This window comes from Moschus berezovskii, chromosome 5 (genome assembly GCF_049115385.1).
Source record: "Moschus berezovskii isolate FMDL1 chromosome 5, NW_MosBer_1.0, whole genome shotgun sequence".
Lineage (NCBI taxonomy): Eukaryota > Metazoa > Chordata > Mammalia > Artiodactyla > Moschidae > Moschus > Moschus berezovskii.
In genome coordinates this window covers 123559038-123575728 of record NC_142464.1, presented here as the reverse complement: position 1 = coordinate 123575728, position 16691 = coordinate 123559038, and the positions used below count along the sequence as shown (strand labels likewise).

General features: G+C 59.3%; 1 protein-coding gene across 3 annotated transcripts in view; it reads left to right on the top strand.

The window, feature by feature from the left end:
- Positions 1–16691, top strand: part of ABLIM2 (actin binding LIM protein family member 2) — a 169935-nt gene that overhangs the window by 54885 nt on the left and 98359 nt on the right. For 2 of the 3 annotated variants that reach the window (XM_088836564.1, XM_088836563.1), the window contains exons 3-6: positions 5046–5229; positions 6866–6981; positions 13372–13498; positions 16360–16453. In XM_088836564.1, coding sequence (XP_088692690.1) covers positions 5046–5229; positions 6866–6981; positions 13372–13498; positions 16360–16453 — 521 coding nt within the window. Of the gene's footprint in view, positions 1–5045; positions 5230–6865; positions 6982–13371; positions 13499–16359; positions 16454–16628; positions 16662–16691 lie in introns of all 3 variants that reach the window. The other variant, XM_088836565.1, reaches the window with a different exon arrangement.

Genomic DNA, 16691 nt, shown 5'->3' with positions numbered 1-16691 from the left:
TGTGGTGTGTGTGTGGTGTGTGTGTTTGTGAGTGTGCATGTGTTTTGTGTGTGCATGTGTGTGTGAGTGCTTGTGTGTGTGCATGTGTGAGAGTGTGTGTGTGACTGTATGCGTGTTTGCGTGTGTCTGTGTGAGTCCTTGTGTGTGTGTGTGTGCGTGTGTGTGTCGTGCACCAGCTCTGCCTGTAACTTGGTAACAGCAGGTGGGGTCGTCCACAAGGACACGCCCCTCTGGGGATCATGGATGGCCACGCCCAGAGCTGGTCTGGGTGTTGGGGGTGACAGGGACCAAACGCCTGTGTTGCGGAGCGTTCGTGGGAACCAGAAGCCAGGGAGGGCGGTGGATGGTCAGGCAGGAAGGACTCTCAGATGACGTAGGCCTGTTGTTTCCAGAGGGAGGCTCTGCGGCAGAGGCTAGGCTGGGGCCTGGGCGGGCGGCGACCCGCTTCCCCAGCCAGCTCGCCCCAGCTCTGCAGACGCCTGAGACCTCAGTCTGCCTGGTGCTGTAGCGCCAGCCGCTCTGTCCTCGCCCCAGACCCCAGCACCGGAGCGCCCCTCAACTGACCACCCGAGGGACTGCCGTCCACGCCCCAGTCTCTTCCTTCGTGAGAGTCTTTTCCACCTGGAGTCCTCTCGGCTACATACTTTTGTGTCTCTTTAAGGGGCTGCGTGAGCCCTTTTCCCGTCATGTGTTTGTCAGCACGTTTCAATACCTGCCCAAATTTCTTCAGTTGCCTGGCCCATGGCAAACTTGGAGCCATTCCTCAGCTGTTAAACGGTTGCATGGATTCCAGCCGGCACTGGGCTGATCCGTTTCTTATGCCTCATCTCACTGGTTTATTGTGACAACCGTGGGAGATCAGTGTGGTTAACCCTTTGTGACAGATGAGGACTCTGAGGCTCAGAGAGGTTAAGTAACTTGCCCCGGTCACACAGCAGCGGGAGCGAGGATCCACGCCCAGGCTTCCTGTCTCTAAAGCCCAGCACTCACTTATCAAACTATCCTGTAGTTACGCTGCAGCTGACACTGTGCGGGTGGGCTTCTGTGGACGTTCACAGTCGTTTCCTTGAGATAGAGTCCCAGACAGACAGCTGGGTTAGAGGGTAGGAGCTGTTCGCACACTCCTTTGAGTTGGTGCCAAACGGTATTCCAGAATACCGATTGTCTTCCCACCACAGCCCGCCCTCTCCCGACCGTTTCTCAGAAATGACCATGGTTGGCCGCCAAGGGGGAGGCTCTCGGGGTCACCCACAGCTGCTTGGAGCCCTTCGTGACTCTTGGCTACTTGCTTAGACAGAGGGAATGTAAGGACAGCATATTGCCTTGATGAGGACTTTTAGCAGATGACAGAGGATGAGGTGGTTGGATGGTATCACCGACTCGATGGACATGAGTTTGAGCAAGCTCCAGGAGTTGGTGATGGACAGGGAAGCCTGGCGTGCTGCAGTCCATGGGGTCGCAAAGAGTCAGACACACCTGAGCAACTGAACTGAATATATTTGGACTCCCTATTTTTTACAGGCAGAGGTCTGGCTTTACTGTCTGGCTTTAACCTTATTCACCTGGGCAGCTGCAGTCCGCTCCGCAGCAGAGATGACCTGGGGGTGGGGGGTGGGCATTGTGGCTCTAGCGGGACCTAGCTCGCAGGGCAGAAAAGCTCCTTTTATTCAGTCTTCTGGTGCCTCCGTGATGTAGACTCGGGTTTAAAGGGGCACTCGACCTCTCTGCACATTTTTCTCCTTTGAGGAATAGTCAGTGCTGTCATAGCTCTAAGAAGATTGGAAAATGAGCCAAACCCCAGAGCCAAGGGTGCCCAGGAGCCAGCCATCACTCAGGGCTGAATCGCTGCAGGCGGCGTTTGCAGAGGACAGTAATTCTCCTGCACAGGCTCTGGGGAACCTATTCTTCCCAAGCTGGGGTGCAGCTGCTGGGGCTACATTGGGGTGCAAGATTGGACAAAGGGGTCTTACTCTCGTCTGGGAGGGAGGCAGATCCAGAACCGAGTGCCGGTCTTGGGTCTCCCAGGTAAGTGACATCAGTCCAACGATGACCTGGACAGTGTCCCTCATGACTCGGGGCTCACATCAGGTGAGGTCGTAGGATGCCCTGTGTGCTGCCATCCTCCCAGCTGAGCAGACCCGGCTGAGGACGCGGGGCCCAGAGAGGTCGGGGACCTGCCGAGGGGCACACAGCATGGTGCGCACGGCGAGCCTGCATCACCCGGGCAGCCCCGGCGTCCCGGCTCTCAGCTGCTCAGCTTTATGTCCAGAGCCAGCTGCTCCTTGGAAACGTGGAAGGAAGGATTTCCAAGCCGGCGGGCGGCTGTAAGCAGGAATGGTACGTGCAGCCCTGTGGCCTAGGTGAGGGGGACAGGGGACTATGGGGAGACCCAGGAGAGGCCCACCGCCTTGCCCCGTGTGGGGCTGGGGGCTGAGCTGAGTGGGTCCCTCCCGGAAGGGCCACTGGAGCCCCCAGGTTGCCATGGGAGGGTGCGCCATGTGCAATGACCAGTCCACATGCTGGAAGGCGCTGCTGACCGGCAGAACCCAGCCCCAGGGACCCTGAGACCCTCCAGAGATTCCGATTCCCAGAGAGCTCTTCCCGAACCGACCAGCCTGAGGACCCACCTGCGGTGAAGGGAGGCTGCCTGGTTGCCCTCGCCTCCCAAACCTGCAGGGCACCGTTCAGAGGTCGGGGCTCCCCGATCAGACACCAGGAGCCCCTCTCCACCGCCAGCATCCGTGGCATGAAGGCCTGCCCTGCAGAAGGCTTTCACCCTCTCCGTGCAGTGACAGTCTCCACGTAATAACAACATGCGTGCTCCATTCCGAGTTTCTGTGCTTATCTTGGCCGCACTGTGTCTTGTGACTGTGCGGCTTCTCCCTAGTTCGTGGTGGGCAGGGCTACTCGCTAGTTGCAGTGTGTGGGCTTCTCATTGCGGTGGGGCCTCTTGCTGTGGAGCCCCAGCTCTAGGGCGAGCAACCTTCAGTACTTGCAGCCCTCGGGCTCAGTAGCTGTGGTGCACGGGCCCAGTTGCCCCGCAGTGTGTGGAATCCTCCCGGACCAGGGACGGGGCGTGTGTCCCCTGCGTTGGCGGGTGGACTCTTCACCACTGGACCACCAGGGGATCCCCATCATGAGTTGCTCTGATAGCTTTGTACTAGCAATTTTCACTAGTAGCTAGCTTTTTACTAGTAGCTGGCTTTTTACTAGTAACTAGCTTTTCACTAGTACTAGTAAAGTGGTACTAGTGCTACTTTGTAGTAGTAGCTGTAATAACAGCCCCAGCCAGAATAAGCTATTACATATTTACAGCCTTGTGACCATAAGAACTTAGATAGCTTATTAAACAGCACAGACGTAACTTAGCTGACAAAGGTCCGTCTAGTCAAAGCTGTGGTTTTCCCAGTAGTCATATATGGATGTGAGAGTTGAACTGTGAAGAAAGCTGAGCACCGAAGAATTGATGCTTTTGAACTGTGGTGTTGGAGAAGACTCTTGAGAGTCCCTGGGACTGCAAGGAGATCCAACCAGTCCATCCTAAAGGAAATCAGTCCTGAATATTCATTGGAAGGACTGATGCTGAAGCTGAAGCTCCAGTACTTCAGTTGGAACTTCAGTTCTTTGCAAAAGAAAAGTTCCTGATGCTGGGAAAGATGGAAGGCGGGAGGGGAAGGGGACGACAGAGGATAAGATGGTTGGGTGGCATCACAGACTCAATGGACATGCGTTTGAGTAAACTTCGGGAGTTGGTGATGGACAGGGAGGCCTGGTGTGCTGCAGTCCATGGGGTCACAAAGAGTCAGACACGACTGAAATGACTTAGCACGCACACAGACAGCATGACCATAACAAATTTCTAATAAATCAAGTTCCATGTGGACTATGGGGTTTTTGTTGTGGAACCATAGGCGTTTTCCATTTCAGAAATGCCTCTCTTGCAGACGGTTCTGTGGGGGAGGGATAGAAATTGGCTTTCCAGGCAGAAGGGGGACAAATGCCTGCCTTTACTCAGAGCCTGGGTTTTTAAACAGAGGTCCACGGTCTTGCTTTGGCATCTCCCATCGACTAGTTAAAGTTGCCCATTCTTAGAATTTCCCAGAAATGATATCCTCTGCAATCAGTTAATCTTTAAACGTTGTTTATGTGTTTGGCTGCTGCAGCGAGTGGACTCTCAGCTGTGGGGCGTGGGGTCTAGTTCTCTGACCAGGGCGCAGACCCAGCCTCCTTGCACTGGAAGCACTGAGCCTTAGCCGCTGGGCCACCAGGGAAGTTCCTCAGTTAATGTTTCGATGAAAACTTGTAAGCATTGACTTGAAGATGGGCTGCAGAGTTTTTCAAGACCCTGGCTTAGGGGCTGTGCCGCATGAAGACCCCAGACCGACTGGATGGCAGGCGGGTCCTCTGCAGGGAGGGGCGTGAAGCCTGCTGCCTCGGGAACCAAGCCTGACTCCCACGTGCCCTGGGGCCTGTCCTGAGGGAAGGCACCCCCTCCTCCACCTGGTGGGTTCCCCAGGTTCTCCCAGGGCAGGAGGTGTGTGTTAGGGTCAGTGCCTGCATGCCTGGCCTGTCTCCCTCCTGCAGGGGGTCTGGCCTCATCCCCACTGGGGGAGATGTGTGTGGGGAGTCAGGAAACCTCACTGCGGTCTGGGGGGTGATCATTTGTCTTATGGAATCTTCCCATCCAGAACAGGGCCTAATACATAGTAGGTGCCCAGGTACTGACCTCCTCCCCCATCTGGTATTTCTGTGCTGGAGACAGCACAGCTGGAGGGGCTGGGGGCCCAAGGAGGCGAGGAGACCCTGGACTGGCCCCCCAGCACAGCCCCGTTCTCTTCCTGGGCCGGTGTCCCTTTCTAGAGGCTTCCACAAGGAGGTCCACTCAACTCCAGGCTGAGGGGCCCAAGCTGGAGTCTGAGCCTGGAGCCCGGCATCCCAGGGGTTCAGCGAGCCACCCCGCGTTGCCCCCGAGGCCCGTGTATGGCCCGTCAGGACCCGGAGGCTGGTGGCCGCCTGCTAACTCGGCTCCGCGTGTGTGTCCCCAGCGTGCGGCTGTGACCTGGCCGAGGGCGGCTTCTTCGTGCGGCAGGGCGAGTACATCTGCACGCAGGACTACCAGAGGCTGTACGGGACCCGCTGCTTCAGCTGCGACCGCTTCATCGAGGGCGAGGTGGTGTCGGCCCTGGGCAAGACCTACCACCCCAACTGCTTCGTGTGCGCCGCCTGCCGGTGAGCGGGGCTGCCTCCCCCTCCCTCTTCCTCCCCTCCCTCCTCCCTTCCGTCCTCCCTTCCCTCCTCCCTTCCGTCCTCCCCTCCTCCCTTCCGTCCTCCCTTCCTTCCTCCCTTCCGTCCTCCCCTCCTCCCTTCCATCCTCCCCTCCCTCCTCCGCTCCCCTCCCTCCTCCCTCCCCCTCCTCCCCTCCCTCACCCCCCCTCCCCATGCAGCCCCAGATACATTGCTCCCAGGGGGATGTTCCATTTCTAGAAAACCAAGACTGAAAACCTCCAGGTTTGTTTTCTCTCTGTTCTCTGTCTCAGTCCACCCAGCTGAAATGGGACTTTTTTGAGTGCTGTTCCCGAAGCCATTTTCTGTAGTTACAGCCTCTGCTCCAGACAGAAATGGGAGCTTTGTCAAGGGTGGGGGAAGGTGCTGAGCCAGGAAGCCAGGATGACAAGGGGCATTTCTAATGGAGGGCCACTGTGTGTCACGGCAGCCTGCCTGGGTCGAGTTTCCCCAAGGGTGATCTGCATGTTTGATTTCTCTGCCTGTAGCTTAGAGACATAATCACCACGGGTTTGAAGGGTCACCTCTGTGATCCACTTTTAAAAATAACAGCTGATGGCTCTGTGGTTCTGGAGTCACCGGGCCTGGACTCATCCATCCACTATAAACAACTAGAAAACAAACCAAAAAATAGAGAAAACAGCTGTTCGGGGGTGGGGTACTGGGGCACAGGCGGCCCAAGATTAACAGAGCAGTTGAATGCTGGGTGCCCCATGACCACCCAGATTCCGTCCGCAGGCGGCATCTGTTTCTTGAGCCAAGGAGGACACGGCGTCCTCCCTGGGTTAGGAGAGAGCAGTACGGGAGACAGAGCTGCTGACAGACCAGCGTGGGCGCGAGGGGAGCGCTGTGCAGAACGAGAGTGCAGGGGAATGATGTGGGGCTGCCTGTGGATCCTGGACCGCGATGAACAGAACCCTGGACTTTAAAATAAAGACGGAACCCAGCGTGCACTCTTGCACACTCCTAGCGGCCGAGCTTTCAGCGGGACCCAGGCAAACCACACAGCGCTGGAGCCAGACAGGCCTGGGTTTGACTCTGGTTCTGAAAGGCAGCAGCTGTGTGTCCTTGGGAGAGTTAACCACCTTCTCTGAACTTCAGTTTTCTCACGGATAGAGGAGAATGAAGACCCACGTGGACAAGCATGTTGAACAGCTGTCAGAGGAGGCAGGAATTAAGGAGTCTGTCATGGCACCTGGCCTGGCAGCAGTAGGTGTTTAGTAACTGGCATTGTTGCCTTGAGAGCTGAAGTGAGCCGTGTCCCGGTGGTCAGAGGAGGCGGGGTCGGATGCGGGAGGCCCACCGCCTAGACTGCCCGGTGGATCGGTGGCTCACCGCCGACTGTAGGCGCCGGCCGGCCCGCACCGGCCCTCCCCACGGCCCTGTGGTTCTGCCTGCTGGTGTGATGAGGAGACTGCGGCCAGGCCGTCCAGTGACCAGTCTGCGGTCGCCCGGAGGGGCAGCGGCGGCACCTGCACAGGGAGGCCCCTGGGTCCTGGGCCTGGTCTCCGGGGGAGGTGGCGCTCCCCCAGAAGAGCCGGCTGGGGGTGATCCTGGCCGGTGACTCTCTGTCCTATTTCAGGTCACCCTTCCCGCCGGGGGACCGAGTGACCTTCAACGGCAAGGAGTGCATGTGCCAGAAGTGCTCCCTGCCCAAGTCAGCGGGCAGCAGCGTGCCCCTGTGCCAGGGCCTCTGGAGTAAGTGGGTGAGGCGGGGTTGGGGGGTGTTCTCTGCGGTGCTGGGAGGGTGCCTAATGACACTGGGACCCAAAGTGGAAGCAGTGAAAACAGGATAATTACAGTTAAACATACTGAAGGGAACCAGGGCCAGGGATCTCTGGGGCCCTCCTACCTTCAAGCCTTGGCTCAGCCCGTGATGCCACCACCCGCCGCCCCCTGTGTGCACTTCTGCTTTCAGCCCAGCTCTAGGCCACCTCCTCCAGGAAGCCTTCTGGCCTCCTTCTGGTCCTCTCCCTCCAGCACCCACATTCAGCTCCCCACCGTTCATTCCACACCACCCAGAAGCCTGCAGGGAGGGCCATGAGGAGAGCAGTGACCTCTGGGCTCCTGTGGTCTGCAGCTCTCTGATAACTGCTCCATCCCCTGGGGGCTGAGCCAAGGTGTGTATGCAGTGGGTGCTCCATACATGCTTCTGAATGGAGAAGGGGGTTGTCAGGAGCCTGTGGACGTGGGGCAGAGAGCAGGGCAGGGATAGAGAGGCTCTGGCCTCCCCACCTGGGTAGCTTTTCCGGGACCAAAGATGGGACAGAGGTGTTGGGTGGGAGCCCAGCACTCCGGGATGGCTCCCACGACCTCCCACCGCAGAAACGGGGTGTTCCGAGCCCACCCTGCATGCAGGGTCCCTGTGGTGTCCCCAGGGCCAGGGCCATATGTCCTGGGACAGAGGAGGGGTTTCTACTGACCCCCAGAGCCAGCCCCTTGCTCACAGTCCCCTCCCAACCAGCCCACCTTGTCCCTGACACTGAAATCTGCACAGAGAAGACCCATATCCTCCTAGGAGCCAAATGTTGGCTTCAGGGGCTGGTGAGGATTTTATCTGATAAGTGAGGTGAAGTCTTCATCGCCAGGGAGGCAAGCTCACAGCGGGCCCCATTGGTGAGGCTGTGGCTTTGGGGTCTCCTGGGAGAGGTCTGCATTCACAGCTTTCTCTGCAACTGAGATCTGGATTGATTAAAGAATTTGAGGATGTGCTCCAGCAAACAATCCTATTATCATTTAATCTGAAATAGCCAAAAAAAAAAAAAAAACTACAGCATAATTGAAAAGGCAGGGATTAGTTTGAACAGTTTGTCCACAGCATCCCAGCAGCCAGAGTGAAAAGGGAAGCCTGTCCAACCACAGACTCATCGTCTGATACTTTTTTGAGATTTTTTAAAAATGCCATGGGCAGAAAGGCTGCCCTGTCCAAGTGGAAATTTATTTTAAAATATCAAATTTGTGTTTTCAAAAGCAAATGCTCGCTCGACCCCCGATGGTCTCGTAATAGGAGCTGCCCCTCCTCCCAGTCCACAGTGACGAACTGCAGCTCAGGACCATTTCTGCACCTTGCTGTTGGTCTGTCACTCAGTCGTGTCCGACTCTCTGAGACCCCACGGACGGCAGCACGCCAGGCTCCCTGTCCTTCACTGTCTCCCGAAGTTCACTCAAACCCATGTCCGTCGAGTCGGTGATGGCATCCAACCATCTCATCTCTGCTGCCCTTTTCTCCTCCTGCCTTCAGTCTTTCCCAGCATCGGGGTCTTTTCCATTGAGTCGGCTCTTCACATCAGGTGGCCAAATGTTGGAGCTTCAGCTTCATTTTTGTGCCTACAAAGCACTGAATGTCCATCACCAGCTCTTGGCTTCTGTGTGGACGTCTACACATCCCAGCTCCTGCCTCCTTTGTCCCCAGAGCAGCCTCAGGGCAGGGGTTTCCCCCCGCTCCTCCAGGAGCATACGTGCCCTGAGCCTGGCAGGGAGGGCGGATGTGCTGGGTGCCCAGTGTCCAGTGAGGGACAGGTGGGGCTGAGGTTTGAGCCAAGCCCTTTGAACTCCAAAGAGGGGAGCCTGCCCCACTGTGAGCAGAGGCTTTCTGAGATGCTGTTTGATCTGAAACTTGAAGCACAGGCTTTGGGAAGTGGGCATTGAGGTGAGGGTATGCATGAGCTGGGGCAGCCGCCACCCCCATGTGAATGGACAAGGGGGCTTCTGTGTACGGGCAGGGGGTGGAAGTGACACCAGAAAGACCAAAATCAGATGGCAAAGCCATACCAGGGGGCTCCAACTGCATCCTTGAGGCAGCAGGGAGCCAGAGATGGCTACTGAGGGAGGGAGTGCCCCCGTGGGTTGGGAACGCTGGGAGTGGGAGCCTGGGCAGCGGCCTGCCCTGTGGGGGCGGCGGGGCAGGGGCAGGGGTAGGGGCCCCGTCCCTCCTCCTGTCCCGTCCTTTCTGCCCCCACCCCCCGTCCTTCCTGCCCCCCGGTCCTTCCTGGCCCCGTCCTTCCTGCCCCCTGTCCTTCCTTTCTAGGGTGGAAAGCTGCAGGTGGCCACCTTTGAGGGCTGCCTTCCCGGGGGAAGTAAGAGTGACCGGCTTGTCCCTTGGGAGCCTCGCTCAGTCCCAGGGCCCTGAACCTCCCTCCTGACTCTCTGGCCTGAGCCTGTTGCTTAATAACAGGTCCGTGCTTCCAGCTGGACGCCGAGCTTCCCCAGGCAGGGACGTGCTCCTCCCTCTGGGAGTCCACCACCTCCCGTATTGCTTGAGCCTCCACAGTGCTCCTCCCTGGGCGGCCTATCCCACTGCCTGGGAGAGGATCTCCTCCCAGAGGGCCCCCTTTGCTCCCCGCCAGGCTCCCCTTTACCAGGCTGCCCTCTGACTCTCCAGCTCTGGACTGGTGGCTGGTTGGAGCTGGTCACAGCCTCCTGGCACGGCCCAGGAGGCTCCTTTGCCTTTCCCACGTACGGAGACCAGAGCCGAGGCTCCAGGCAGGCTTTCTGGACTTGGGCACTGTTGACCTCTGGGGCCTGATGATTGTTCGCTGTGGGGGTGACCTGTGTTCTGGGAGGGCGTGCGGAGCACCCTGGCTTGGCTCACAGAGGCCCAGCGCCACGCCAGTTGAGGGGCAGCTCTGAGGCCAGGCTGCTTGGAATGGATCCTGCCTCTCACCGCCTGTGTGCCCTGGGTGAGCAGTATCCCTGCTCTGGGCCTTGGGGATGGCCGTGGGGTCGGTAGTGGGTGTGCGTGGTGGCCTGGAGGAGCAGCCTGGGGTGGGGGCAGCCAGGAGGTGGGAACCTGGGGCCTTGGACAAGGCAGCTCTGTCCGAGTTGAGGAGCCCCCGTGGTTCCAGCCAGGATGGTGTCACACCCTGAACCTGGGGCCTTGGATGGGGCAGCTCTGTCTGAGTTGAAGAGCCCCCGTGGTTCCAGCCGGGATGGGGTCATGGCCTGAACCTGGGGTTGTCCTCGGATGAGGACCTGGAGGCCACCAGTGGCGGGGTGGGGAGAGAGGCAGGAGTGGGCAGGGCCCTGGCACCAGGGCCTCTGCTGGGCGTGTGCTGGTGAGGGGCTACAGGTGGGCTGGCTCTTCGCCACCTGGGCAGAGGCCCTGGGCTCCTCCATGCCTTCTGCCCGCGGGACTTTGCTCTGTTCAGTGCTCAGAGGTGGGTGACGGGGCCGGAGCCTCAGTCCCCCTTTCTGGAAATGGGGTGACCCTCCCCCGCGGCGCGGCCATGAGGTTCAATGAGGGGGCACCACGGAGGGATGCAGGGGACCAGGCCCCAGGGGAGGAGTAGGCCCGCCGGCTGCCCGTGGGGCGCGGCTGCCCGTGGGGTGCCCGGAGCCAACATCCCTCCTGCCCCACCCCCACCGCATTGCAGTCATGGCCTGGGGGAGGGTGGGATGCACTTCAGTCCAGTTCAGTTCAGTCCAGTCGCTCAGTCGTGTCCGACTCTTTGCATCCCATGGACTGCAGCACACCAGGCTTCCTTGTCTATCACCAGCTCCCAGAGCTTACTCAAACTCATGTCCATCGAGTCGGTGACGCCATCCAACCATCTCATCCTCTGTCGTCCCCTTCTCCTCCTGCCTTCAATCTTTCCCAGCATCAGGGTCTTTTCCAATCAGTCAGGTCTTCGCATCAGCTGGCCAAAGTGTTGGAGTTTCAGCTTCAACATCAGTCCTTCCAATGAATATTCAGGACTGATTTCCTTTAGGATGTACTGGTTTATCTCCTTGCAGTCCAAGGGACTCAAGAGTTTTCTCCAACACCACAGTTCAAAAGCATCAATTCTTTGGCACTCAGCGTTTTTTATAATCCAACTCTCACATCCATACATGACCACTGGAAAAACCATAGCCTTGACTAGACAGATGCAATTGAACGTGCTTTATCTTTCCCAGTGGCTGCTCACAGCTCCTCCCACTCAGTCCAGTTCCTTGGAGAAATCCCAGGTTGAGCCCATAATTTCTCAGGCACTTTTAAGAATTAGAACCCAGTTGGTTCCTTGCCATCAAAGGTCACCCTCTGATTCGACCCAGAGCTCCCTGACCCGGTTAGATCTGAGGGGACAGTGGGCTTCACCCCACTCCTTCCCCAAGACCCCAGCTGGGGCTCAGAGGCCCCCGGCACGTCCTGGGTCTCATGCACCCTGTTAGTGACAGGGCCGGGCCTTGAATGTGTGACCAGGTCTGGCAGAGGAAGGGGCATCTGAAGGGAAACAAGGAAACTATCTGGAAGATTCTAGAAGGTCACACTGGGGAAGGGACCCAGGCCCATCCTGCTGCTGTGATGGCAGAGCCAGGTCCAGGTTGCAAAAGCGAGACCTTCCAGGTGACCTCTGCCGCATCTCTGCCCTGGGCTGTGGGGACACACTCCCTCAGGACATCCCGTCATTGGCAGCAGTTGTTGACTGGTTTCCTCACACAAGGGTCCGCCATCACTGGCAAAGCAGTGCGAACCCGTGCTGAGCTCCAGATGTTTTCAGAAAAGGATGATTGCTGTCTCCATGACAACGGTCCTTGCAGCTTGCTCTGGCCTCTGTGTTCATGGCTCACTGTTAATGAGGCTGCACCCCGAATTCAGGGGGATTGAGTGAGGGGGCTGGGGTTAGGGGGACGTCTACCAGCAGCTGCAGGTGGCACGTTGGTATGAGCCTTGGACCCTGCCCTGGGGGAGGGCACGCTGCTGACGCGGCCGGAGGCGGAGAGGAGACGGGACCCTCTCCCTGGGGCTCCCTCTCAGCAGCAGCAGGGGTAACTCCAGTGTTCCTATGCGCTTACGCAGCTGTCAAACGCATCTTCCAGCCCGCGGGCCTCTGTTACTCCTCTTCACCCCTGACAGCTCTGCGAGGCCGGTTCCTTTATCGTTCCCGTGAAGCGCGTCCCTGTTTTAGCGGGCACAGAGGGGTGAAGCGGCTCGGTCACTGTCACACGGCTTGGGCGGCAGCCTGGCTCCAAGGCACCGCCGCTGCCGGTGATCTGCCTCCTCCCGGGTCTGTCTGGCACGGTCCAGGAGGCTCCTTTGCTTTGCCCACTTGGGGAGACCCGAACCGAGGCTCCAAGCAGGCTTTCTTGACTTGGGCACTGCTGACATTTGAGGCCTGATGATTCGTTCCTGTGGGGGTTACCTGTGTCCTAGAGGGTATGTGGAGCATCCCTGGCCTCCAAGCTCTGGGAGCACCCCTCCCCACCCAGCTGGGATGGTCAGGATTGTCTCCAGATGTGGCCAAAAGCCCTGGGGAGCAAAATGGCCCTGGCTGAGCCTGGCAGAGAGTGTGTGTGTGCCCAGGGTCACCTGCTAGGTGAGGGCCCAGGGTGGCTTCATCAGGGATGGGCATGGCTGGAGGGGCAGAGCGGGGGGCTGGCCAGGAGCCCAGGGCAGGCTGGGGGCCGTGGGTGGGAAAGCACCAGTCACCTGGGGACCAAGGCACTGCCAGGGGCCTGGTTCCAACCTGGGCTGGGACCCGGACCCGGAGTGCAGGAGGACGTCAGTGTGTCCAGTGTCTGAGATGAGGCACAGAAGGAGCTCAGAGGCCAGGCTGGAGGGCTTCCTAGAAGGGGCGTTAGGGCAGGCCAGCGCTTGGAGGTCAGGCGTTGGGGCCTCCAACCTCTCTGTCACTGCGCCTTTCCTAAGGGGGCACGGTTGGGGCTAGAGTTCACCCGCCAACAGAGGAGCACAGAGGGGCCACCAGAGCTCCTGCCATCACGGCACCCTGCGGCCCAGGGAGCCTCCCTCTCGGGACAGCCCCCAGTGCAAGGGGGCCCTGTCCAAGTCCACATCTGCTTGCCGAGGCCTGGAAGCCCATCTCTGGAAGGCGGGGCCTCCATCGGTTCATCCGGGTATCCCTGGCTCGCGGCCTAAGCTGCACGCATGCAGTCAGCGCTCGATGCATGCCGGAATGAGCTTCGGGGTTTGTTTTCCACATCACATCGACTGTCGTGTCATAGCGTCCTCCTTCAACGCTGGACGCTCCCCTCTGTCCCACCCGCTGTCCCTGCCCTCGTGGCGCCTGCCTGACGTCCAGCACTGCGGGCCCCCCCAGCCCCGTGCCCCTCGCCCGGGAGGATGACGTCTGTGCTGCGTTCTTTCTTCAGGTTGCGGGGGCTGCGGAGCCGAGATCAAGAACGGCCAGTCCCTGGTGGCCTTGGACAAACACTGGCACCTGGGCTGTTTCAAGTGCAAGACCTGCGGCAAGCAGCTGAGCGCAGAGTACATCAGCAAGTGAGTGGGTGGGCCCGGCCCACCTGCGGCATGGAAGGGGGCGGGGCTCCTCCGGTGTCCACCCTGCACTCTCGGCCTCTCGGCCCCCACCCCAAGTCTGCAAGCCGAGCCCCACCAGGACACCAAGATGCCAGGACGTGGCCTGTGTGTCCCAAAGCCCTTGCCCCGCACCAGCCTGGCTTCTCTGATGCAGAGACGCTATTCATTGAGCCGAGGCATTAGCCCTCCCGCCTTTGACCTTGTGGCATGCCTCCTAACACAGTCCCTGGGTGTCGCCCTCCCTGTGGGACCTGCCACCCTCACTGGCACCCGGATCCCCACCGAGCACAAAGTGGAGGTCAGCCGATGCTGCTGGCCACAGAGCCAGGGAGGGCTGACGGGCTCAGGGGTGGGGGTGCAGCTGTCCTCTGCTGTGGTGCTGACGGGTGCTCAGGGTACAGGGGTGGCTGGTTTGGGGTGTGTGGGGAGGGAGCTTGTGCAGATCAGGGCCTGAGCCCCTGCTGGTTGGCCAGGAGGGGGCTGCGTTAGAATCCCCAGAGACCCCAGGGACGGGGAGCCTCCCGACAGCACAGGGGAAGGAAGGGTCATGGACTGAGCTCACGGAGCAGCTGCTCTGAGGGCAGAGCGGCTGTCTCCTGCCAGTCAGGGGCATTTGGGACAACTTCTATCAAAGGCTGTGCTGGTTCTTGATGCTCTGGGGGAACAGAACCATCACAGGAACTGATTGGGTTAAAAAAAAAATTCCTGCAATAAAACTGCAGAGAATGAAGCACACACATGTACATGCGTGCATGTGTCCGTGAGAGGTACGTGTACGCCGGGGGAATCCGGGCGTGGTGTGTGCCTGCGTCAGCTTCCTGGTGAGCCTTGTCCCCTAATCCTGTGAGGTGTGTGAGCTTTGGGGAACCCGGGGAAGGCTCTCCAGGTTTCCCTGCATCGCTTCTTACAAACGCATTTGGACCTACGGTTATCTCAAAATCAAGCGTTGCCAGCGAAACCAAAATGAGCCTCTGTCCAGGCTGGGTCAGGCTGGGTGAATTTCTGTTGCCTGTTTCAGAGTAAGGAGAAGGAGTGAGTGACACGCAAAGGCGGCCTTGGGGACGGAGCACTTAAAATAAAATGCTTCCCAGCCCCCAGAGTGCAGCAGCTCACCCACACAGCGTGCGTGTTACTTAGCAGCCTCCGGAACGCGTGAGGAGGGGCCTTGGGGTTGCCATGGAGATGTTATCTGTGAACCTCCTGGGGTTGCTGCATGTACAGCCTTTCTGGGGGGCTTTGATTGGGGCCCTGAGGTCAGGGCATTTGAAGGTGGACCCCAGGGGCCCAGTTGACGTGTTCCATTGCCTGTGCAAGGAAGGACTGCTTTCTCACTGGGACTGCGAGCAGCACCAGAACCTCCGCCCCAGGCCCCTCCACCCCTGCCAGCACCCATGGGACCCAGACAAGGGCCCAAGCTTTGAGGAAAAGAGGGTGCCGTCAGCTCCTTCTGCTGATAGCGCGAGAAACTTGACCTTCTGTTGGCAGCTAAGCAGAAATCAAGGCCAAACTGATGACAGGACAACACATCAGCAGTGCTGGGGGAAAACGGACCAGAGTGCCAGATGCCCCACCACCACCCACCATGCCAGCCACCTCCACACCCGACTCCTGATGGACCGGGCCTGGGCCAGGGGGACCATCCTGGTTGGCAATGACAGTGACAATGGTCTCAGCCAGCAGCTGGCAGGTGCCCGCCGAGAGCCAGGCTCTGGTCACCCCTTGTCGTACACAGATCGTGCTCTTATGACCCCCACTTTACAGACAGGAAGCTGAGGCCCAGACAGGTTAAGTGAGCACTGGGGATCTGGGTGCCAGCCTGTCCAGTCACCACTGCCCAGCCTGCATCCACCCCACCCCACATGGGCTGCTGGCACTGTCCTGACACCACCACTGGCGTGCGCCCCGCTGGATCGACCTCATCGTGATAATTACAATCAACTTCTAATGAGCTCTGACCACATGCCACACACTGTTCAGACCCGTGCCTGTGTTCCCGTCCTTCAACACCCGCAGGCCAGCTGTGACCTTGCGGCCCGAGGCAGGGAGCCCAGCATCTGAGCGGCCCGCCCGTGGCTGCCCGGATGGATACTCGGGAGCAGCGCCCACCAGGACTCCCCTCTTGTCCATAATCCCCAAAGCCACAAGCCACGCCCCACACAGGGTTGGCCCGCCGCTCACGGGCAGTGTGAACACGTTGCGTGTGGGTCTCCAGCTCCTTCCCGAGCAGCGGAAGGTCCGGGCCATGCCCAGGGACAGTGATGGTCAGTCCCAAGGCATACCTGCCCTGCTTGGCGTCTTGTCACCCCCAGACCTGGTCTCCAACGCGGGCAGCTTTGTCAGACCCCCTTGTCAACTCGCAAGGATGCCCCAGAAGGAACAGCAAGCCACCCGATGAGGAAACAGACCATTTCACACCCGACCTGGATGTTGAGCGTTGGACAGAACGAATTGGAATGAAGAGTCGCATCTGCGGAAACTTCTTTCGTTTCCCAGACGTGGCTTTGCTTCCCTGGCTCTCTGGAGCCCTCCACCAGTGCCTCGCTCACCCCGGGCAGGCAGCCCCACCTCTTGTACCTTGGTTTCTCCACCTGTGAAATGGGACTGTCTTTGTGGTATTTCTCATCGGGCTGCTGGGGTAACCGAGGGGCTGTGCTGCGCCTGGTAATAGCTCAGCACATGCCGTCCAAGGGCCCGCTGTTATCTGGAGTAGGAAGCAGTGGGCGTTTGACCCTTGGACACAGCCCCTCTCCTTGGTGAGGACTGTCAGGCCTTGGGGGTCCTCGGGGTGCCCCCGCCCATCCTGACTGCTGGCTCTTTTGCAGGGATGGGCTGCCCTACTGCGAAGCCGACTATCACACCAAGTTCGGGATCCGCTGTGACGGCTGTGAGAAGTACATCACGGGACACGTGCTGGAGGTGAGGAGGCCAGCTTGGAGGTGGGGCCCGGGACCCCGGGCCCACAGGTTCCGCCGCTCTGAGCCAAGTCCTGCTGTGGGCCCTGGGACCTGCCTGCCCCCCGGGACTTAATCCGAAAAGATTCCTTTGTGCAAGAATCCACGCCCCTGAGCCTCTGCCTCCCTCTTCCTCCCAGCTCTGCCAGAGGACATGGTCCAGGCTCTGCTCAGTGAGTGCCACCTCCTCCAGGAAGCCTTCC